Consider the following 24,188-nt stretch of genomic DNA (forward strand, 5'->3'; position numbering starts at 1 on the left):
TCATCCCCACCTCCTTGACCTGTCCGTCTTCTCTCCCACCTATCCGCTCCTCCCCCCTCACGGACCAATCCCCACCGCTGCCTCCCTACATTCACCTAATCACCGTCCCACCAACCTTCCCCAGTCCCACCCCTCCTCTACTTATTTCAGAGCTCCCTTCCCCCTCCCCCATTTCTGAAGAAGGGTCCCGACCCGAAACGTCAGCTTTCCTGCTCCTCTGATGCTGCCTGGCCTGCTGTGTTCCTCCAGCTCCACACTGTATTATCTCTGACTCCAGCTGACTCCATGTCTTCATACTATCTCTGCTCTTGTGTGGTTGGATTTGCTGTCTACTCCCAAACCAATGCTTCTAGTACTCCACCAGTAGTTATCGTTTCTAAACTACTTTTCTCCCCCTCAACATCCTGCTGCCCCTTTGGGTCCAGAAAAAAAAACATCAATTTCCACACATCGAGTTTACCAGCTACAAAATCCTCTCACTCACCATCACCCCTCTGGACCATTCCACTCTCTGTAAATTAGAATGAAGCACTAATTTTTTATTACCAGCCAGCCTAGTAGTGACTTTGTTACAGAGATAGTAGGAACTGCCGATGCTGGAGAATCTGATATAACAAGGAATAGAACTAGATGAACACAGCAGGCCAAGCAGCATCAGAAGAGCAGAAAAGCTGACGTTTCGGGTCTAGACCCTTCTTCAGAAAAGACGCTTCGTTTTCTGAAGAAGGGTCTAGACCCGAAACGTCAGCTTTCCTACTCCTCTGATGCTGCTTGGTCTGCTGTGTTCATCCAGCTCTACACCTTGTTATATCTAGTAGTGACTTTGTTAGCTTTCAGAAACCTATTGCCAGGGAAATCTATATTCCTTTGTATATTAACACTTAACCATTTGAGAAATAGTTGCATCTCTTAGCAAAGTGGATAACCTCACATTTTCCATGTTACATGCCATTTGCCATGTTTTGCCATTCAGCAAGTCTACTTAAATCCTCCTGGAACCACTTTTCACTGTCCATGCCATGCACATTGCTGTCTAGCTTTGTAAAATTGGAAATATTACATTTGATCCTCACCTCCAAAATAACGACATATATTGAGAGCACTGACAACATTCTTAAGAAGTATATCATTCAAAATAATTTATTTCCGAACCGAAATAGGGAACAATTCTCTGAATGTATCAGTGTAAGTGTCCATTGGGCTAACCGTGATTCTGTTCATTTACTAGAAGATTTGAGCAGTGCGATTTCACTAGAGGTCTGAGTATCGCTCATGGTTCGCATGACAAATTATTGTAACAGTTAAGTCTGTTTGTCTATACCAGTGTCCAGCACGCCTTTTCACCACTGTTAGTTAAAAGTGGCCTATCGTGTTTCCTGACAGTGTGATCGTTAATTCTAGAATCCCCAACCAGCAAACAATCCCTCCAGCTCTGTTCGAACATTATGCATTTAAATCATATCCCCCCTCACAATACTCTAAACTCTAGTGACTACAGATCCAGTTGAATCAATCTCTCCTCATTCAGAAGTACTACCAAGCAGGCTGAACTGCCTCTATGGCAAATTTATCCCCTTCAAAAGGGAACTGGAAATGCACTCAGTGTCCAGGTGCAGTCATATAAAGGCTCTGGAGAACTGCAGTAAGACCTCCTTACTACCAGTCCCAAATCCTCTTGCAAGTAAGGCCAACGTGACATTTGTCTTCCTTAATGCTTCCAGAGCATGCCTTTTTACTTCATTGATGACAAGGACAATCAATCCCTTTGTATATCCACGATATATCCCCATTCAAATAATACTCTTTCTTTCTGTTTTTCGCGCCAAACTGTATAACTTCATATCTACCGATGTTACACTGCTTCTATCTTGTGTTTGCCCACATACTCACCTTGTCTAGATCGCCCTGAAGCCTCTTGCACATTCCTCACTCCTCGTGATTCCACCAAGTTTTGTGAAATAGAAACCTTGGAAATATTGCATTTGGTTCCCTCATGCAAATCATATATATCATGAATAGCTGGGACCCAAGCATTGATCACTGCAGTACACCGCTAGTCACTGAATGCCATCTGGAAAAAGAACCATTTATTTTCTTCTCTGTTTCCAGCCTGTTAACTAATTCTCAATCCATGCCAGTATATTGCCCCCAACCCCATGTGCATTAAATTCTTCCACCAGTCTATTATGTTGGATTTTCTAAAACATCTTCTTGAATTCCAAATATGCCACATCGACGGTATCTCCCTTATCTATTCTACTAGGTACATAGAAATAACTCTGTTAGATCAGTTAAGCATGTTTTCTCTTTCATAAACCCATAAGACCAAAGAAATACAATTCAGCTCCTTGAGGTGGCTCCTCTGCCACTCAATAGGACCATGGCTGATCCAATATTTCTTATTGGATGACCGCTGTGTTCCATTTTCCCCATAATCCTGGATTCCCCAACTGATCAAGCATCTATCAATCTCAGCCTTAAATATATACAAGGATTCTGCACTCTGTAGCAGTGCGTTCCAAAGACTTTCAAATCTCAAAGAGATTAAACTCCTCCTCATCTAAGTCTTAAATTGGCACCCCTTTACTCAGGGACTGTGTCCTCTGGGCCTAGACTCTCCCATAAGGGGGAGCATCCTTTCAGCATTTACCTTTACAAGCCCCTTAGGAATCCACGACCCATGCCAACTTTATCTAATCTCATTTATGTTCTTGTCACGCATTTCATAATAGGTTCTGGCATTTTTGCCACAGCTGATGTTAGGCTAACCAATCTGTAATTCTGTTCTATTTTCCCTTTGTCCTTTTTAAATCATGGTGCTCCATTGGCTAATCTCCAACCCTATATGAATTGATCAGGGTCTACAGAATTTTAGAAGACAGCATCAAAATGTGCGCTCAAGTCTTCTGCCATTTCTTTGCTCCCCATTGTAATTTCCCTCACTTCTGATTGTAAAAGGGCCTACTTTTGTCTTTGTTGATCTTTGCCCGCTTGATATATTTGTAGAAGGATGTACTCAGTTGGTATATTGTCTGCATGCTACTTTAAGAATCACTTTATCTCACATTATTTGTACTGCAAGGACCTGTTGCCTTTACAATGAAATGTGAACGACACGAAGTCACAGTCTAACTACAGAACTGAAAGCACAGAAAAATAAAATGAACCATTACCTCAAATGCTGGCACTTGTATAGTAGGGGCACCAGCTGCTGCAGTCCTTCGTGCTGCATGTGGCAGTTTTGCAAATTGAGATGATCTATTGTCTCACACCATCCAACAACTGGAGGCATAACTGCGCAGTCAATGGGAGTCAATCGCAGGGCATTGTATGGGTTTGAATCTCCGAATCGAAGCGTTTTTACTGAACACACCATGGAACGAGCCAGGGCAGAGTTCTGAGACTCGAACAAGTAATGCAATGCGTTCAGGAGGTTCCTTTTACCGATTTTACTCTCTGTGTTTCCAACGTGGGCCGCAAAATTCTCCTTCACCCAGTCGATCGTTTCGCACGTCGCTTGATGTGAAAACGGACCCAGAAACTCCTCCAGGGGCCAAGACGACTGCGGAGAGGAGAGGCCAATCACAAAACGGAGAAATATCTCAAATCTCCCATCATCGTCACTGTGGGCATCACTGAGGCGTTTCCCAATGTCCCCAGGATCCGGAGTCAGGAATTGCGCCACCGCAGCTACAAACTCTTGGATCGTGAGGTGCGGGAATGTGTAGACTATGCTCTGGGCAGAAACGTCACCTTCCAGAACTTCCATCAGGAACCCAGACAGGAACTGGGAGGGTCGCAGGTTGTACTGGATCAAATCTCCATTCCTAAACACAATCTTTTTCTCACAGACTCCTGCGAACGCCATCTGACCAAGCTTCAGAAACACGTTGCGTGGGTCTTCAATCTCTCGGCCATGATTTTTCAGAATGTTGTAAATATAGTAGGAATAGAGCTGGGTGATGGTCTTGGGAACTTGCTGCTGTCTCCTGTCTTTTTGTGTGAAGAACGGACCCAGCGACAGCCCAAGGATCCAGCAGTACGAAGGGTTGTAGCACATGGTGTACAGGATGTTGTTCTCCTCCACGTGCTTGAAAACAGCTGCTGCCACCGTCTGATCCTCAAAAAACCTGTTGAAATATTCCTTCCGTTCGGCACCAACAAATCCCAGGATTTCAGCCCAGACGCTGATCTCAGCCTTTTCCAATAAATGGAATGCAGTGGGACGGCTGGTCACTAACACTGAACATCCTGGGAGCAGCTTGTGCTGGATTAAGCTGTACACAATGTCAGACACTTCACAGGGGGACTGGGGATCTGTGCATGTGGGCTGTGGTCCTGCGTTTCTCTGATCATCTTCAAAACTGATGCTGCCCGTAAATTCGTCCAGACCATCAAATATGAACAGCAAACCCTGTGGATACTTCCAGACCTCTCCCAGAACATTCCCAAAGTATGGATACTGATTCAATACCAGATCCCTCAGGTTTGTTCTGCAGTTAATTTTGTTCAAATCCCGGAATTTAAAACTGAAAACAAATTTAAACTGTGGGTATATTCTCCCAGTGGCCCAATCATGGACCATCTTTTGTACCATTGTCGTTTTCCCAATCCCCGGGACCCCGCTCACCGATACTGAAATCCCAGAACTCGACCGCCTAAAGGAATGTTCCATTTTGTGGAGCAGGGTCCCAGACTGGGAAATATTGCTTCGAAACAATTGCTCAATTTGGATTTTTTCCAGATCTCCTCGGAGGTGTTTCTCTCTCCATTTTTCGTGGTCTTCGCCTCTCGCCGTCAGCTCATGTTCTACCACTTTCCAATCTCGAACAGTGGAAATGATGGTCAGTTCAGTGTATCGATCAACCAATCGAAAAATCTTAAACTTTGTCTTAATTAGGATAGTGTTCACGCTCAGTGTTTCGGTTTGTTCCCAGAGCGTTTCTTTGTGTTTCTGTTGAATGTCTTAGAATGGAACAGAGAAAAAAAAGGCAAAATGCTTTTCAGTTTTGATTACGAATTAGAGAAACGACTTATAAATTTGACATTTTAATCCAGTGATGTTCTGTAAAGACTAAATCCATATTCCCGAAGGAGGTGATTGTGGGACATTAACAAGCAAAATTTGGTTGGGGAGTCATAGACTTCCAGAGTCCTACAGCACAGAGACAGGCCCTTTTCGGCCCAAACTGGGGTCCGTGCTGACCAAAGTGTCCATCTACGTTGACCCTATTTCCCTGCACTTGGCCCATATCCGTCTAAACCCTTCCTATCCATGTATTCGTCCAAGTGCCTTTTAACTGTTGTTATGCACCCACCTCAACCACTTCCGCTGGCAGCTTATTCCCTATGTGTACCACCCTCTGTGTAAAAAAGTTGCCCCTCAGGTTCCCATGTATTCTTTCCCCTATTACCTAAAACTGATGCCCTCTAGTCCTCGATTCCCCAACCCTGGGAAAAAGACTGAGTGCATTCACCCTATCCATGCCTCTCATGATCTTATATACTTCTATACGACACCCCTCAGTCTCCTATGCTCGAAAGAAAAGAGTCCCAGCTTGTCCAACCTCTCCCTATAACTCATTCCCTTAATCCTGGCAACATCCTTGTAAATTTCTTCTGCACTCTTTCCAGTTTAACAGCATCCTTCCTACAATAAAGTGACCAAAACTGAACACAATACTCCAAGTGCAGCCTCACCAATGTCCTGTATAACTGCAATATAACTTCCCAACTGCTATACACAATACCCTGACTGATCAAGGCCAGTGTGCCAAAAGTCTTCTTCACTGCTCTGTCTACCTGTGACTCCACTTTCAGAGAACCGTGCACCTGAACTCCAAAGTCCCTCTGTTCCATTACACTCCCGAAGGCCCTACCATTCACCATAAAACTCTTATTTTAATTTGACTTTCCAAAATGCAACACCTCACGCTTAACTACATTAAACTCCATTTGGCATTTCTCAGCCCACTTCCCCAGCTGATCGAGATCCTGCTGCAATTTCTGATAACTTTCCTCACTGTCCACAATACCGTCTGTTTTAGTGTCATCCGCAAACTTACTAACCATGCCGTTTACATTCTCATCCAAATCATTGATATAGATAACAAACAGCAATGGGTCCAGCACTGACCCCTGAAGCACACCACTAGTCACAGGCCTCCAGTCCAACAAGCATCCTTCCACTATTACTCTCCACTTCCTACAATCAAGCCAATTGTGCATCCAATTTGCCAGCTCTCCCTGGATTCCATGTGATCTAACCTTCCAGAACAGCCTACCATGTGGAACCTTATCAAAGGCCTTACTGAAATCCATATAGACTACATCTACTGCCCTGCCATCATAAACCTTCCTGGCCACTTCATCTAAGAACTCCCACAAATTTGTGAGGCATGATCTCCCATGCGCAAAGCCATGCTGACTACTCCTAATCAAACCCTGTCTTTCCAAATGCATGTATATCTTATCCCTCAGAATCTTCTCAAGTAACTGACAGATGTTAAGCTTACTGGTCTATAATTCCCACATTTTTCTTTGCAGTCCTCCTTGAATAAGGGCACAACATTCGCTACCCTCCAGTCTTCCTGGACCTCACCCGAGGTTAATGATGATGCAAATATATCAACTACAGCTCCCACAATTTCTTCTCTGGCCTTTTGCAGGATTCTTGGATATATCTGGTTAGGACCAGGAGATTTATCCACCTTCATGCATTCTAATACTTCCAACACCTCCTCTACTGTGATGTAGACTGTCCCCAAGATATCGCTCCTAACTTCCCCAAGTTCCCAAGTCTTCATGCCTTTCTCCATGGCATAAACAGAGGAAAAATATTCACTGAGGACCTTGCCCATCTCCTGCTGTTCCACACATGCATGACTACTTTGGTCCTTGAGAGGTTCTATTCTCTTTTTAGTTATTCTTTTTCCTTAAAGAATCTCTTCGGATTCACACTAATCTTCTCAGCCAAAGCTGTCTCAAGCCCCCTTTTCCCCCTCTTGATTTCCTTCTTCAGTAAACCCCTGTATTCCCTATATATCTCCAGGGATTCCCTTGATCCCAGCTGCCTGTACCTGAGACATGCCTCCTTCCTTTTTCTGGTCAAAGCCTCAATGTCTCTAGTCATTCAGGGTTCCCAACTCCTGCCAAACTTGCCCTTTGGCACAAAATTAATTCGATGATGATGCAAAATGATCAATGCAGAATTAAGCATCCATGATGCACTAGCTTAACTAATTCCACTTCCTTTTCAAAAGGAGATGTTTCGCCTATTCACATCATTTGAATACTTAATAAAAAATAAACTAATTTAACAATCCCTCTACACCTCTTGTAAACCAGCTATCCAGCCAACTGAATAAAGTGCGGAGAATCTGAGACAGCACACCATTTTCAGTCCAGGCCAGCATTCAATCCCAACTCCATATTTAACTCCAACAGTATATCCTATCTGTCCCCTTCCTCCTCATCCACTTTGTCATTAAAGTCTTGATTGTGTCTTCAGTTCTAAATTCCCTATGATCATCACTCTCTGGATAAATAAGCTTCTTCCAAATTCCTTAGCAGATTTCATGGTGATTATTTTATAAATCAGCTCTATGTTTGTTCGTCTGTTTTGCAGGAAGCCTGCATTGGTGTGCACTTTGACAAGTCCTTTCATAATTTTTTAAACTTACCTCTTTATGTACTTGCAGTTGTCGCTGGCTGACTACCGATTGCATAGTTGCCCTTGAAAAGGTGAATTTTAAAATATCTATCAGCCTTCCTGTTTTTTTCTTTTTAACAATGATGGAAACCTGTTCATCCTCTCCTGAAATTTAATCTGATTTGCTGCACTGACCTTGCTAATTATTTTCTTTCTTTTCTCCAGTGTGTCTAGAACCTTTACTGAATACAGTGACTAGAATGCTCTAACTACAGTCTTTAACCACCATAAATATTTATTTAGGAGGGGCTGACACATTAGAGAGAGAGAGAGAGAGAGACAACTGGTGGCGGTTTAACCTGAGGGACACCATCCCTCAGGCGATGGGAGAGAGAGAGACCTTGAGAAACAGAATCCTTCACAGTAAGCCCAGCCAATGTGGGAATTGAACGCACTCTTTGCAAACCAACTGCCTAGCCGAGGGGTCAGTTTGCTCAGTTGGCTGGATAGCTGGTTTACAACGCTGGGGGCTGCCAACAGTACAAGTTCAATTTCTGCACCAGCTGAGGTTACTATGAAGGAGCCATTTTCTCAAACTCTTCCCCTCACCACCAGTTCTCTCGAATGAGGGAGCAAGTCTATGGTCCACTAGAATTATGATGACTTCATCTAAGATCTCCCTGTTTCAGTTCTATCCCACCAGAAACATGTTTCACTGCTTGTTTTCTCTTTCCTGAGTTTAGTGATCTACACTGATATTTAGAATGACCAGTATATTTTTGTGTCTAGGTATTTGAGCTTCTTAATCCCATTTAGAGTCATAGAGATGTACAGCATGGAAGCAGGCCCTTTGGTCTAACTTGTCCAGATATCCTAGATTAATCTAGTCCCATTTGCCAGCATTTGGCCCATATCCCTCTAAATCCCTCCTATTCATGTACCCATCCAGATGCCTTTTAAATGTTGTAATTGTACCAGCCTCCACCCCTTCCTCTGGCAGCTCGTTCCATACACGCACCACCCTCTGTGTGAAAAAGTTGCCCCTCAAGTCCCTTTTAAATCTTTCCCCCTCTCCCCTTAAACCTATGCCCCTCTAGTTTTGGATTCCTCCACCCCTGGGAAAAGACCTTATTTACGCCCCTGATGATTTTATAAACCTCCATAAGGTCATCCTTCAGCCTCCGATGCTCCCGGGAAAATAGCCCCAGCCTATACAGCCTCTCCCTGTAGCTCAAACCCTCCAACCCTGGCAACATCCTTGTAAATCTTTTCCAAACCCTTTCAAGTTTCACAACATCTCAGGAATATCCTCCCTAAATACAGCCGTAATGTTATCGCTAATCAGAAGCACCACTGCCCCTCCTCTCTTGCTTCCTTTTCTATCCTTCCTGGAGCATCTATACCCTGGAACATTAAGCTACCACTCCTTTCCATCCCCGAGCCATATCTCTGTAATAACTATGATATCCCAGTCCCATGTTCCCAACCATGCCCGAGTTCATCTGCCTTACCTGTTAGCCTCCTGCATTAAAATAAATGTCGTTTAATTTATCAGCCCGATCTCGTCCTACTTTATTCTTCCCTACCTTGACTGTTTGACTTGCGCCTTTTCCCAACTGCACCAGCCTCACACTGATTTCTTTTCTCACTATCTCTCTGGGCCCCACTGCTTTCCCCTTTGCTAGTTTAAATCCTCCCATATAGCTCCAGATTTAGATTGAAAAGTTGTCCATTAATTAGGTGTTTTGTAATCAGGCCCTCATTGGGCAGCACGGTGGCTCAGGGGTTAGCACTGCTGCCTCACAGCACCAGAGACCCAGGTTCAATTTCACTCTCAGGTCACTGTCTGTGTGCAGTTTGCAAATTCTCCTCATGTCTGCATGGGTTTCCTCTGGGTGCCCCACAGTACAAAGATGTGCAGGTTAGGTAGGTTGACCATGTATGTCCAGGGATGTGTAGGCTAGATGGATTAGCCCTGGGAAATGTGGGCTTACAGGAATAGGGTAGGGGAGTTGGTCTGGCTGGGATGCTCTTCAGAGGGTTAGTCATAGAGAGGTACAGCACAGAAACAGATCCTTTGGTCCAACTCATCTGTGCTGATCATATATCCTAAATTAATCTAGTCCCATTTGGCCCATATCCCTCCAAACCCTTCCTATTCACATACCAATCCAGATGCCTTTTAAATGTTGTAACTGTACCCCCCTCCACCACTTTCTCTGGCAGCTCATTCCATACACGTACCACCCTCTGTGTGAAAAAGTTACCCCTTAGGTCCCTTTTAAATCTTTCATCTCTCATGCTAAACTACGCCCTCTAGTTTTGGACACCCCTACCCCAGGGAAAAGACCTTGTCTATCCACCCTATCCATGCCCCTCATTATTTTATAAACCTCTATAATGTCACCTCTCAGTCTCCGACACTCCAGGGAAAATAGCCCCAGCCTTTCCCTATAGCTCAAAACTTCCAACCCTGGCAATATCCTTACAAATCTTTTCTGAACCCTTTCAAGTTTGACAACATCCTTCCTACAGACTTAATGGACTGAATGGCCTGCTTCCACACTGTGGGGATTCTGTGATTCTACATGCCTCTACCAGTTGTCGTAACCTAGTCAAAAGTCCTAATATGGTTCAGAAATTGCCAAGTAAAACCAACAGTGTCTCAGAATTAGAGGAGGCTTGTGGTCAGAACATCCCTTAACTAAATCCATCAATTCTTTTAGTGTCTGGTGCCTCAGGGAAAGTTAGGCTCCTAATAGCCGAAAAAGCTGCGGGTCCACAAGCTGTCAGGAAAATTCCTTGTTGTTTTTCATCTGCCCCAGTATCATTTGCCCAGTAAAAAAATATGCATTCTGTTCACATAAGACCCAATCTTAGACAGCAGGGTCAAATGAGTCAAGCTTCCCAAATAACAGCATGATGTCTGAAATATTTACCCCAACTGAAAGAAGGCTGTTGTGAGTGAATTTCTTCAGGAGCATGCTTAACTCTCGTTGCCACTGAAATAACTCCACAGAGCCTGGTATCCTGTTACCAAGTCACCCTTTATTTACACATGATATGCTCTTGACACTGATTAAGCTCCCTCAGAGCCGCTCTGAGAGTGAACAGGATGTGTGGCACTCTTGTTTATATCTGTCAGCCTGGGCTCCCTGATTGGACCAGTCACCAGCCCCATCCAGGGAACCCATGTTCTATGAGGTCCATCTGGCTGACCCTGTTACAATCACTACACAAGAACGCTGACAAGTATGTATTCGATTGCAAAGTGTTGCGGGATTCTCAGCTGAAGCTGAAGTAATAACAAATCTGCAAACTTACAATAAATCTCAAAATCTCAGCGTGCACTATGATTTCAATCTGCGTGCAGTGCTTGGTTCGATAACAGAGCTGTTTATATTGCTCCAGGCCTTTGAATATGCACAATAGGCATCTTCTACATCATAAAACAAAGGATAGGCTCAAGGCTTTGAGTAAAAAATGCCTTTGAACTTTCAATCTCTTACCTTTCAATTCTTCCGGGACTCCGGGAGGACTTTGTGCAATGTTTAATTTTTCAAATGCATCAAAATCTGTCAAGATTAATTGCATGGCACGTTATCAGTTACAATTAATGTTATAACAGTAAGTATGGAAATGAAGCCACTGCAATGTCACTGTACCAATTTCTTCGATTTCCTTTAGTATTTTGTCCAGCTTTGGTACTCCTTGGTGCATTTTCATGAAGGATTTCCACATCACCCTTTGGGCTCCAGATCCTTTCCCCATCACCATCTTCAGAAGAATTTTCGACGCTTCTGTCCTGTCCCCCTTCTCTACAAGCATCGTGATTTTCTTTAAAGAATAAAATTAATATATGAAGGTCAGAGAAACAAACATACTAAGTGTGAGGAGAAGATGATCTATCCTTTTATGTGACTACATGTTTCTGTATATAGACAACTGAAGGATCTCTATCATAAGATGATCTGTACTGCAGATTAAAATAAGTACAGAAAGCAACGATCCCTGATCTGTGCTAACTAGAAAACTCACTGAAGCATAAAATGCTGATGGTATTGCAGAACCTGATGTGTATTGTGAAGTGCTGGATCGTTTTACTGAACTGGAGGACTAACTGGATCACTGTTTTCATTGCTCAAGTATTGGTTGGCACGTTGACTCTGATCAGCTGAGGAGTTGACACTGGTCATAGAGTCATAGAGGTGTACAGCATGGAAACAGGTCCTTCCTCATCTGTGCCAGCCAGATATAAGCCTACCGCACCTGGTATTCCCAGGCGGTCTCCCATCCCAGTACGAACCAGGCCTGAGTTTGTTCAGCTTCCGAGATCGGGCGTTTTCAGCTAGTGTGGGTGTCATGATAGTTTTAGTTGCCAACCATTTAGCTCCCTCTCCAACAAAATACTGCAGATGCTGGGAGGCTGAACGCAAAACAGAAATTGCTGAAGAAGCTCATCAGGTTTGGCAGAATCTGCGGAGAGACAAACTGATTTAATGCTTTGAGTCTGATACGAGTGGGCACGAAGCATTAACTCTATTTTGGGCTCCACAGTTGCTGCTAGGAGCTGTTGAGTTTCTCCAGCGTTTTCTGTGTGAATTTTTTGATAGGTTTGAAATTTTGCCCTCCACGCTTTTGTTTTCGAGGGGGCAGGATTGTGGCACATTTCCCACTTTTCAACAAAGTTCACGTTCTCTTTCATTGTACCCTGCTTACCTTATGTTCTTGGCCATTGAAATGATTCTCATACGTCAACAAGGAGCAGATTCCATCCACCCCTCCTTCCACTGCCTGCTCGAGTCTGTCCTGGTAGAATTTTGTCAGCTGTAGCAGTTGGTAATCATTGCACTCTTCCAGGAAATCTCTGACATTGCAGTATGATTCTGTGAATACAATAGCAATTGAACACAATAGCAATTGAATACTTCAGGAGGTAAACCAGCTTGGAGTGAATGTGCACATTTGCTGAGGCAGAAATTTTCCATTTATGCAAACCTAATTCAGATTTGTTATTGTGATCTGCTTAAATTGGTAATTGGGTAAATAAAAGTGCAGGAGTTAAATGTTTGGCTTAAATGTTGGAGTGGGAGGAATGGGTTTCAGTTCATGGGGCACCAATAATGGGGTCCACTGGGATGGGCATCACCTGAGCCATGCTGGGACCAGTGCCCGAGTGAATTGATTCGGCAAGTCTTTAAACGAATTAGAGGGGGGAATGTGAGCTTGCAAAAAAGTATGGCAAATATTTTGATATTGAGACCCTGAGTGGGAAAGGAAGGAACAGAGTACACCAGCGTAAAATAACGGTAGCAAATCAGTTATGAAGAGGGAACAAAAGGTAAAAAGACAAAATTAACGGCTCTTTATTACTGAAATGCATGAATATTCAGAACAAAATAAATCAATTACCAGCATAAGCGGAGGTCAATGAATATGATATTCCAGGTATTACAGACATATGGTTACAATGAGATTGAAGCTTGGAAGTAAATATTCAGGGAACAAAAAAAGAGAACAAAAGAGAAGTAGAGCACAGGAACAGGCCCTTCAGTCCTCCAAGCCTGTACTGATCATCATGCCCTGACTAAACTAAAAAACACACCTTCTGCCCTTATTCAGTCCCTATCCCTCTATTCCCCCCCTTTTCACGTAGCCATCCAGATGCCTCTTAAATTTCGCCAATGTGCCTGCCTCCGCTGTGTCTTCTGGCAGCGCATTCCAGGCTCCTACCACTCTCTGCGTGAAAAACATTCCTCGCACATCTCCCTTAAACTTTTGCCCTCTCACCTTGACCCTGTGCCCCTTCGTAATCAATCCTGGGAAAAAGCCTCTGGCTATCCACCCTATCTATGCCTCTCTATAATGTTGTAGACTTCTATCAGGTCTTCCCTCAGCTTCTGTCTTTCCAATGAAAACAATCCTAGTCTTTTTAACCTTTCCTCATAGCCAATGCCCTCAAGACTGGGCAACATCCTGGTGAACCTTCTCTGCACTCTCTCCAAAACTTCCACGTCCTTCTGATAATGTGGTGACCAAAACTGCACACAATACTCCAAAAGCGGCCTAACAAGGGTTTTACATAGCTGCAACATGGTTCACCAACTCTTGTACTCCATGTCCCAAACGATGAAGGCAAGCACACCATATGCCTTCTTAATCACCTTGGCTACGTGTGTTGTCACTTTTAGGGAACTGTGGACCTGCCTGCCCAGCTCCGTCTGTATGTTAATGTTCCTAAGGATTGTGCCATTAACAGGATAATTCACAGCTAAATATGATCCTCCAAAATGCATCAGCTCGCATTTGTCTGGATTAGACCCCTTCTGCCCAAATCGCCAATCTATATTTTATCCTTTCCCAATCGTCTGCGTTATCAGCAACTCCACCAATCTTCACGTCTTCTGCAAACTTAATAATCAGATCACCCACATTTCCTCCAGATCATTCACATATACTGCAAACAACAGAGGACCGAAGACTGATCCCTGTGGAACACCACTAGGTACCAGTCTCCACTCTGACAAACAACCTTGCACTGCTACCCTCTGTCTTCCATGACCAAGCCAGTTTTGTATCCATCTAGCCAGCCCACCCCGAATCCCATGTGATTTCAGTTTTTGTACCAACCTGTCATGTGGGACTTTATCAAATGCCTTACTAAAGCCCATATAAACCACATCCACAGCTCTTCCCTCATCAATTATCTTTGTCACCTCTTTGAAAAATTCGATTGGGTCAGTAAGACATGACCTTCCCTGTTACAAAACCATGTTTCTTGTCACTAACTAGTCCATTTTCTTCCAAATGTGTGTACATCCCGACCCTCAGTATCTTCCCCAAGAGCTTCCCCACCACAGACTTCAGACTCAACGGCCTATAATTTCCTGGATAATCCCTGCTTCCTGTCTTAAACAAGGGAATAGCACTGGCTAACCTCCAGTCCTCTGGAACTTCGCCTGTGATTAAAGATGATGTGAAGACATCTGCTAACAGCCCCAGCTATTTCTTCTCTTGCCTCTCGCAGCAACCTGGGGATAGGTATGTGACTTTTCACAAGAGCAGGTCAGTAGGGAAGGGTGGTGGCAGGGCTTTGTTAGTACAATATGGAATTAGCAGGTTCGCAAGAAATGATCTTGGATCAGATGACGTGAGATCCGTATGGATGGGGTTAAGAAATAACAATTGAAAGCCAGGGTGAGTAATGGTAAACATGAAACTATATTCAGGTGCGGTAAATGCACAAAACTGGGTCATAGTCAATATGTGGCTCCAAACCCACAATAAAGCCTAAACAAAAATAAAAATCAAAGAATTGCGGATGCTGGAAACCAGAAACAGAAACAGAAACTGCTGGAAAAGCTCAGCGGATCTCGCAGCATCTTTGGAGAGAAAGCAATGTTAACATTTCGGGTCCGGTGACCCTTCTTCAGTCAATACTGTTTTCTCTCCACAGATGCTTCCAGACCTGCTGAGCTTTGTCAGCAATTTCTGCACCAAAACAAAGACATTGATTCCCGGAGATAGTAAGAACTGCTGATGCTGGGGTCTGAGATAACACGGGGTGGAGCTGGAGGAACACAGCAGGCCAGGCAGCACCAGAGGAGCACGGAAAGTTGATGTTTCGGGTCGGGAAATGAGGAAGGGTCCCAACCCGAAACGTCAGCTTTCCTGTTCCTCTGATGCTGCCTAGCCTGCTGTGTTCCTCCAGCTCCACACTACATTACATTGACTCCCGGAGGTTCTTCGAAGCGTCTGTGTAACTGTACTCAGTTCAAGGGCAGTTTGGTGTGACCAACAAATACTGACTTCGACAGTTCCGTTCACATCCGAAGAAAGAATTAAATTCAAAAACAACACACAGGCACACAATCTAGTTCCTGTTGCTGAGAGCTGTGCTCTCCGAGAGCAGTACTTGAACTGTAGGCTGCCGCTGAGAATTTGTAACTGATCTGGAAAACTCTACCTGTAACTCTTCTTGTTCTTATGGAACACCTTGGGTTTTCTTTGGGATTTGGGCCTTCAGCCATTGTTGTCATCGACGCTGTTAGAGTTTGATGACCTAAAATAAATATTATAGACGCAAGATTGTTAAGTCGAACTCCAAAAATAAGAAGGATGACCATTCCCCTACCCCCACCAATTGAACAACGATTTCTGGCATATGAAACCTCAACTGAATAAATCTTAAGAATCCCTACAGTGTGGAAGCAGGCCATTCAGCCCATCGAATCCCTCCAAAGAGCATCCCACACAAACCACATCCCTGCATTTCCCAAGGCTAACCCACTCGAACCAGCACATCCCTGGGCACTATGGGACAATTTAGCACGGCCGATCCACCCTAACCTGCACATCCCTGGACACTACGGGACAATTTAGCACAGCCAATCCACCCTAAACTGCACATCCCTGGGCACTACGGGACAATTTAGCACGGCCAATCCACCCTAACCTGCACATCTTTGGACTGTGGGAGGGAACTGGAGCATATTCCTCTGATACTTCTTCCTGTTTTTTCAATGAAACATTGAATATCTTGGAAGGAATTATGAATGGAAATCATGAAGGAAACACTACTGGGGTCAATGTAGATATCCAGTGTTGAGAACCACCAATAGATTGGCTTTGGGGAGATCATTGATCGATATCAAAAGGGTTACCGCGAGAGTAGATCATTGCAACGCAACATTGGCATGTCCCGGTGAGGGGGGGGCATGCGTCGAGAAACAGCGAAAGGTCAGAGTGGGTAGACCAGAGTGGAACTGGCGCACTGTGGCACTGTGGTTAGTACTGCTACCTCACAGCGCCAGGGACCTGGGTTCAATTCCACCCTCGGGCGACTAACCCTATCACAGGAATTTGCACGTTCTCCCCGAATCTGCGTGGGTTTCCTCTGGGTGCTCCAGTTTCCTCCCACAGTCCAAAGCTGTGCAGGCTAGGTCGATTGGCCCATGCTGAAATTGTCCGAAGTGTTCAGGAATGTGTAGTTTAGGTGGGTTTATAGAGGGTGGGTCTGGGTGGGATGCTCAGACATTCAGTGTGGACCTGTTGGGCCGAAGGGCCTGTTTCCACACTGTAGGGATTCTATGGTTAAAGTGAGTCATTGATAAAGCATTTGTGATTTGTACACAATCGACCATTTGCGAGTATTTAGATGTGCACTTGTGATGTCAAGGCAAACAAGGCTATAGGCTGGAAAATGAGATTGGAATAGTTAGCTACTTGCTTTTGACTGGTGCACACTCGATGGGCTGAAGGGTGAAGGAGTAAGTAAAGTGATTAACTTACTGAAGGAATAAGTAAAGTGATTTACCGAAGAAAGAAGTAAAGACATTAACTTACTGAAGGAGGAAGTAAAGAGATCAACAACACAACAGACCTTTAGATCGAACTTTACACAATCAATATGAAACATCCGCTGAAACAACAAATCCTGTCCCGATAGCAATAGAAGCGCTAACCGTCACCTACTTTGCAAGACGCCGGGAACAGATTAAAGAACTGTGTACATGACTTGGGAGGATGGGGGTTGGCACATGACAGCAAATGTATATAACCTTTGAAATCGTCTGTAATAGCTGAGAAGTTTGGTGAGGCTCCTTTGAGGTCCCTGCTTCTCCCAGAAGCTTTTGTTAATAAACTGTGCCTGACTCACTGTAGAATCGTACTTGGTAATATTTTACCGACAACAAGGGTCATATTTTTTCTCTGTGCTGCAGCCCTGTACGACTGTATGACTTCAAAAAGAAATAAAATTGGTGTGGCATGAGGTTGGTCATTCTTAGAATGCTAACAGGTCAAAGTGTGGGAATTCACTGGTGGGTCTTCAGATGCCTGTTGGGGGTGGGTGTGGATGGGTGAGACAGACTTGTACAAGGTATTTGAATATATTGGGATGCATGAATCTCTGGAAGGATTTCGGTTTGATCCCTAAAAAACCATCCATTTCTTCTAGAGAATGCAACATCCCTATGAATCAGTTGATTCTTGCATAATGAGATTGTGAAACTGAAAAGGGTTCAGAAAAGATCTACAAGGGTGTTGCCAGGGCTGGAGGGTTTGAGCTGTAGGGAGACGGTGAATATGCTGGGGCTATTTTTCCTGGAGCGTCCGAGGCTGAGGGGTGACCTTATAGAGGTTTATAAAACCATGAGGGGCATGGATAGGGTGAATAGACGAAGTCTTTACCCCAAGGTATGGGGAGTCCAAAACTAGAGAGGCATAAGGTAAAGGTGAGAGAGGAAAGATTTAAAAGGGACTTGAAGGGCAACTTTTTCACACAGAGGGTGGTGCGTGTATGGAATGAGCTGCCAGAGGAAGGGCTGGAGACTGGTACAATTACAACATTTAAAAGGCATCTGGATGGGGACATGAATAGGAAGGGTTTAGAGGAATATCGGCCTATGGGACTGCGTTTATTTAGGATACCTGGTCAACAGGGACGAGATGGATCGAAGGGTCAGTTTCTGCGCTGTACATCTCTATGACTCTACGATTCTACACTTGTTTCAGATCCAAGCTTCTTCCTCTCAAACAGAAATCTAAACTCTACCAAATTATAGTCACTGTGCCCCTGGGGATCTTTGATTCTCGAAGCATTTATGAAGCCTGCCTCAAAGAACAAAGAAAATTACAGCACGGGAACAGGCCCTTCGGCCCTCCAAGCCTGCACCAATCCAGATCCTCTATCTAAATCTGTCACCTATTTTCCAAGGATCTGTATCCCTCTGCTCCCTGCCCATTCATGTATCTGTCCAGATACATCTTAAATGACGCTATCGTGCCCGCCTCTACCACCTCCGTTGGCAACGCGTTCCAGGCACCCACCACCCTCTGTGTAAAGAACTTTCCACGCATATCGCCCTTAAACTTTTCCCCTCTCACCTTGAAATCGTGACCCCTAGTAATTGAGTCCCCCACTCTGGGAAAAAGCTTCTTGCTATCCACCCTGTCTATACCTCTCATGATTTTGTAGACCTCAATCAGGTCCCCCCTCAACCTCCGTCTTTCTAATGTAAATAATCCTAATCAACCTCTCTTCATAGCTAGCGCCCTCCATACCAGGCAACGTCCTGGTGAACCTCCTCTGCACCCTCTCCAAAGCATCCACATCCTTTTGGTAAAATGTGTCGACCAGAACTGTACGCAGTATTCCAAATGTGGTCGATACAAAGCCCTATACAACTGTAACATGATTACAGATTACTAGAGCCTCATTACAGATTACTAGATCCTACGTTTCATAATGTTGACCCACAACAGATTATTCTTGGAAATTATCCAGAATACTCTATGAATTTGAACTCTTTGCTACCTCTGCCAATTTGATATTCCCATTTTACATGAAGATTAAAGTTGTATGTGATTAATGTGTTGTCTTTTGCTACATGCCCCTGTTTATATCTTACATTATTCTCTGTTCTGAAGAAAAGTTATTGCCAGGGGGGTCCTAATAGATTGGTCCCACCAGACATATCACCTTTGTTATTTCTTAGCTCCAAGGATGTAGATTCAACATCTTCTGATCTAAGAACCTTTCTTCTATCTTACTTATTGCATCTCGCACTAAGAAAGCTGCCTCACTACCCTTCACTTCTTGCGTGCCATTTCAAAACTTCACACACACACCTCTGAATACTTAGTTGCCAGCTGTGATCTCCTTCCAGCCATGCCTCCCTAACGTTTGTGATGGCCTGGCGATATTATCGCTGGGACTGTTAAACACCTGAAATATTCAGGTGACCTCAGTCCAAAACCCACCATAGCAGATGGTGGAATTGAGTCTACTAAAAAAAAGCTAGAATTAAAAGTCTAGCAATGACCACAAATCCATTGTTAGGAAAAACCCCATCTGGTTCACTAATGCCCTTTAGGGAAGGAGGGAAGGAAACTGCCATCCTTACCTGGTCTGGGCCTACATGTAACTCCAGACCCACAGCAATGTGGTTGACTCTTTCTGGGCAATTAGGGATGGGCAATATATGCTGCCGAGCCAGCGATGCCCTCATCCTGTGAATGAGCGAAACAAAATCCATTAACTATTTTTTGACCTTATACTTCTCTCTGAATGCTACATGCATTTAAGTACAGAGCCATAACTTTCACTTTTCTCTTTATTGTTTTCTGTTTTACACCTTATTTGCTTTTCCTTCCCATCCCACTCTTGATATCGTTACCTAAAGTAGCCATTCTTCAATGATACTATACGCATTGACTTCGTAAATTGCTGTTTTCCATCACCCAAACCCTCACCCCTTCTAGTTTGTTTAAATCCCTGTCTACAGCCCTAGTTATTCAATTTGCCAGACCATCGTACCCAGCAAAAACATGAACTGAAATGCCACAGTGTAGAGCTGGATGAACACAGCAGGCCAGGCAGCATCAGAGGAGCAGGAAAGCTGACGTTTTGGGTCGGGACCCTTCTTCAGAAATGCGTTCCTCCGACATGAAAAGGTTAGCCACAAATTTAACATCTCGACTGTGTCCCACGGTGACTCCTCGCTTTTTACTCTGGATTTTTTTTTTAGGTTAATTCCTAATTCTTCAAAGTATTTCATTTCCAGTTATCTCAAACTCATTCAGTTCAATTATTCTTTTGTAGGACTTTGGTATAAATTTTAGTTCCGGAATTCGCTGCCTGTTCTAAATTGCACCTGAAATAGATGGCTTTCCAGGTCATTTCAGATGATATTTAAATATCATCAACTATGTTTCGATCTTGAGTCACATGCAGGTCATACAAGGCAAATATGACTGGTTTATTCCCCAAGGGACATTAGAGAACCGACTGGATAATTGTTGACTTAATTAGTAATGCTGAGACTAGGTTCGAATTCCAGATTTGTTTATTGCATCTAAATTCTACTGTCTGTCACATCATTTGAATTTATGCCCCAGAGAATTAGCCTGGGTTTCTGATTTACTAATCGCTATTGCATTACCTGCTGCCAGGAGATCGACACAAATGAAACACAAAAGGAAGATTCAGTGTTCAGTTTAAAACTTGTCCTAGCTGGCGGCAGTGAAGAAGCACCACCAAGAGAACTTTCCATCCGTTTGTGTTTAAAGTCTGTCTATTTTACAAACAGACAACTTTTTAATGGCTGAGGCGAATCACACGATTGCCCAGAATCATTTAAAGCCTGTTGCAGGTTGTAGACATTTCAGCTAAAGCTCTGGGTCTCAGAGATGCGCTACCTGCTTCCAGTCAGTTCTGGTTAAAATGAAAATATCAAGACCCACAATGCTAAAATGAACACCTCGACTTTCACAGTTACCTTGTCAATCAGGGGAGGCAATGGCCTAGTGGTATTATCACCAGGCTGTTAATCTAGAAACCCACATAATGTTCCGGGGACCCGGGCTCGAATCCTGCTATGGCAGATGGTGGAATTTAAAGTCAATAAATATCTGGAATTAATGATGACTGTGAATCCATTGCCGATTGTTGGGGAGAACCCATCTGGTTCCCTAACGTCCTTTAGGGAAGGAAACTGCCATCCTCACCTGGTCTGGCCTACATGTGACTCCAGACCCACACAATAATGTGGTTGACTCTTAACTGCCCTATGGGCAATAAATGCTAGCCCTAGCCAATGATGCCCTCATCCCATCAATGAAAAACAAAATGTAATGGAATCTGTTATTAAAGAGTTAAGGCTACACTGGGAACTTAATGACCTTCCAGTTAAACCACTGAGATGGGCCATTAGCCCCTGAAATATTAATTCTTGTCACACGACCAAAGTTGGGCCTTACTGAATCACTTAAACGACTTAATTCTAAGTCAATTGGACTCCCAGAGGGAGAACAGGACTCCAGACGGACTGAGTTGACCCTCCATCTCTGTGCTCAAATTGTTGCATTAAATGAAGGAATATCAGTGTGTTCAGCTTCGCTATTATCGAACACTGACCTCCAAGAAGTCACAACTCACATGAAACGATTTTTAATACCTCTTAATTTACGAGCAATTGGCGTTTGAAAGATATATCTCCTCTCCCGTTCAGCCTCCTTCAATTACTGAGTGTCCATGCGCAAATATATTCGAAGCTGAGATAATTAGGTTTTTTTAATCAGTCGGGGATCGAAAGGTGTTGGGAAAAAGGTAGGAAAGTGAACTTGAACTAATTAGATCAGCCATGATCTCAGCAAGTGGCAGTGCAGATTCGATGGACTGAATGGCCTAATTCTGCTCTTCTATCTTATGATCTTATAAAAAAGATTCTGCACATGGTTAGACATGATTTTCCCCTCTTACGTCAAATTTGACACTTCCATATTTTTTCCATATGTCTAATAATTGTATCTCAAACAATTCCTTCCCACACAATGGTATAGTTTCTTTTTGGCCCCTTCCTATTTACCAGGCACCATATCTAATCAATTATTCTCTGCCTTTTGCACAAACGTCCATGTTGCTCAACCCCATTCTTCCTGTAACACTTGATCCCCCTCAAATCTTTCTGTGTCTTAAATCCTCAATGACTTGGCCTCCACAGCCCTCTGCAGCAATGAGTTCCATACATTCACCACCCTCTGGCTGAGAAATTCCTCCTCATCTCAGTCCTAAAGGGTGGACCCTTCCCTCTGAGGCTGCGTCCCCAGGTCCTAGTCTCTCCTGAGGTATCAGAGACGGTTGATCATTCCAGGCTGTTGAAGTGGTGTACGCGGTCTTTTAAAAGGCAGGAAATACAATGCCACAAAGACTTTTGAGAAAAATGATTGGCATAGGGATAAAACAGAGCATAGCAATTAGATACGGGATTGTCTGAGAGTCAGGATATCAATGGTTAATAAGGTGTAGAGCTGGATGAACACAGCAGGTCAAGCAGCATCAGAGGAGCAGGAAGGCTGACGTTTCGGGCCTAGACCCTTCTTCAGAAATCAATGGTTAATGACTGTTTTTCAGCTGGATGGAGGTTTATAATGGAGTTCCTAAAGGGTCGCTACTCTGGTCCTTGCTTTTTCTAATGTCTATCAACGATCAAGCTTTTAATGCACTAGGGATGATTTCAAAGTTCACAGATGTTGCAAACCCTGGGAGAATTGTGAGTTTTGAGGAAGACAGTGTAGAACTACAAAAGGCCATGAGACGTTGGTGAAGTGAGCCAATACACAGCCGATGAAATTAATGCGAGTGATACATTTTGATGCAAAGGAGACGGAGATGCCATATAAAATGATGCCTATGATTGTACAGGATTTACAGGAGGAAAAAGATCATGGTCAGTACCTGCATAGGTCTTTAAATGTGGCAGGGAGAGAGAGACGTTAATAAGGATTCTAGGCTTCATTCATATAAGCGTTGAGCACAACAGCAGAGAGGTTGCAATGTATTTAGATGAGACGCTAGTCAGATATCAGCTGGAGTACTGTGTGTAGTTCTGAGCGTCATGCTACAGGAAGGATAGGAATGCATCGGAGAGGTTTACTGGAACGGTTCCACTGATGAGGTGGTTTGGTGGAAAGATCGGAGAAGTTGGGGCCATTTTCCTTTTGCTAAACAGGAGATTTGTCGGAAGTGTTCAAAAAACCGCGCGGGATGTAGACAGATTGGGAGATATATTCCCCCTGTGTGAATAAATTGAGAAAGGGAGGGCGCAGTTTGGAAAGTGTTTTGAGAAAGGAATAGATGTGAACATAATGCCATGCTTGTGGAACAGCACATGTGACATTGTAAATCATAGAATCCCTACAGTGTGGAAACAGGCCCTTCGGCCCAACAAGTCCATACCAACCCTTGGAGCATCCCACCCAGACCCATCCCCCTATAACCCACCTAATGTACACATCCCTGAACACTATGGGTAATTTAGCATGGCCAATTCTCCCTAGTCTGCACATCTTTGGGCTGTGGGAGGAAACCGGAGCAACCGGAGGAAACCCACGCAGACACGGGGAGAATGTGCAAACTCCGCACAGACAGTCGCCCGAGGATGGGATCAAACCTGGGACCCTGGTGCTGTGAGGCAGCAGTGCTAACCCCTGAGGCATCGTGCCACCCCTTACGAATTCAAGGCAGCTCCAGAAAGCAGAATATTTGTTGATAGTCCATCAGCAAAAATTCAGGAAGAGGGGTTCGGTGCCAAAAGACAGCATTCGGCAGTACAGAAGATATCCAGCTTCCTGATTGCATTACGGTACTATGAGCACACACCCTCCCTACGCAAAACCCCGACCCATTCTAACAAATATTTCCTTCACCTGCGTTGGAAAATTTGGATCATGATAATGATCAGATGCTACGTCAGACAGTCACGGTTCTTAATGCTGTGATTATCAATTTTTTTCCTTTGTTTATTCATTCATTCATGAGATTTAGGCATTGCTGATAAGGCCAGTTTGTTATGCCCATCTCTAATTGTCCAGGAAGAGTCGACCGCATTGCTGTGGACCTGGAGTCACATGTAGGCCAGACTAGGTAAAGGCAGCAGACTTCCTTCCCTAAGGGATATTTGTGAACCACATGGGGTTTTTTTTTTCTGACAATCAACAATGGTTTCAATATACGTCAGATTAGTACTCAATTCAG

General features: G+C 43.9%; 1 protein-coding gene across 1 annotated transcript in view; it reads right to left on the reverse strand.

The window, feature by feature from the left end:
• The window catches only part of LOC109924837 (NACHT, LRR and PYD domains-containing protein 3-like), a 24,112-nt gene extending 8,423 nt beyond the window's left edge, over positions 1-15,689 (reverse strand). The window contains exons 1-5 of the mRNA XM_048620846.1: positions 15,618-15,689; positions 12,371-12,537; positions 11,317-11,488; positions 11,161-11,226; positions 3,174-4,965 (exon numbers count right to left, since the gene is read on the reverse strand). Of these exons, the coding sequence (XP_048476803.1) occupies positions 3,174-4,965; positions 11,161-11,226; positions 11,317-11,488; positions 12,371-12,537; positions 15,618-15,681 (2,261 nt within the window). The 5' untranslated portion in view covers positions 15,682-15,689. The remainder of the gene's footprint in view (positions 1-3,173; positions 4,966-11,160; positions 11,227-11,316; positions 11,489-12,370; positions 12,538-15,617) is intronic.
• Positions 15,690-24,188: the final 8,499 nt, after the last annotated feature.

This window comes from Rhincodon typus, chromosome 48 (genome assembly GCF_021869965.1).
Source record: "Rhincodon typus isolate 14 chromosome 48, sRhiTyp1.1, whole genome shotgun sequence".
NCBI classification, from domain to species: Eukaryota; Metazoa; Chordata; class Chondrichthyes; order Orectolobiformes; family Rhincodontidae; genus Rhincodon; species Rhincodon typus.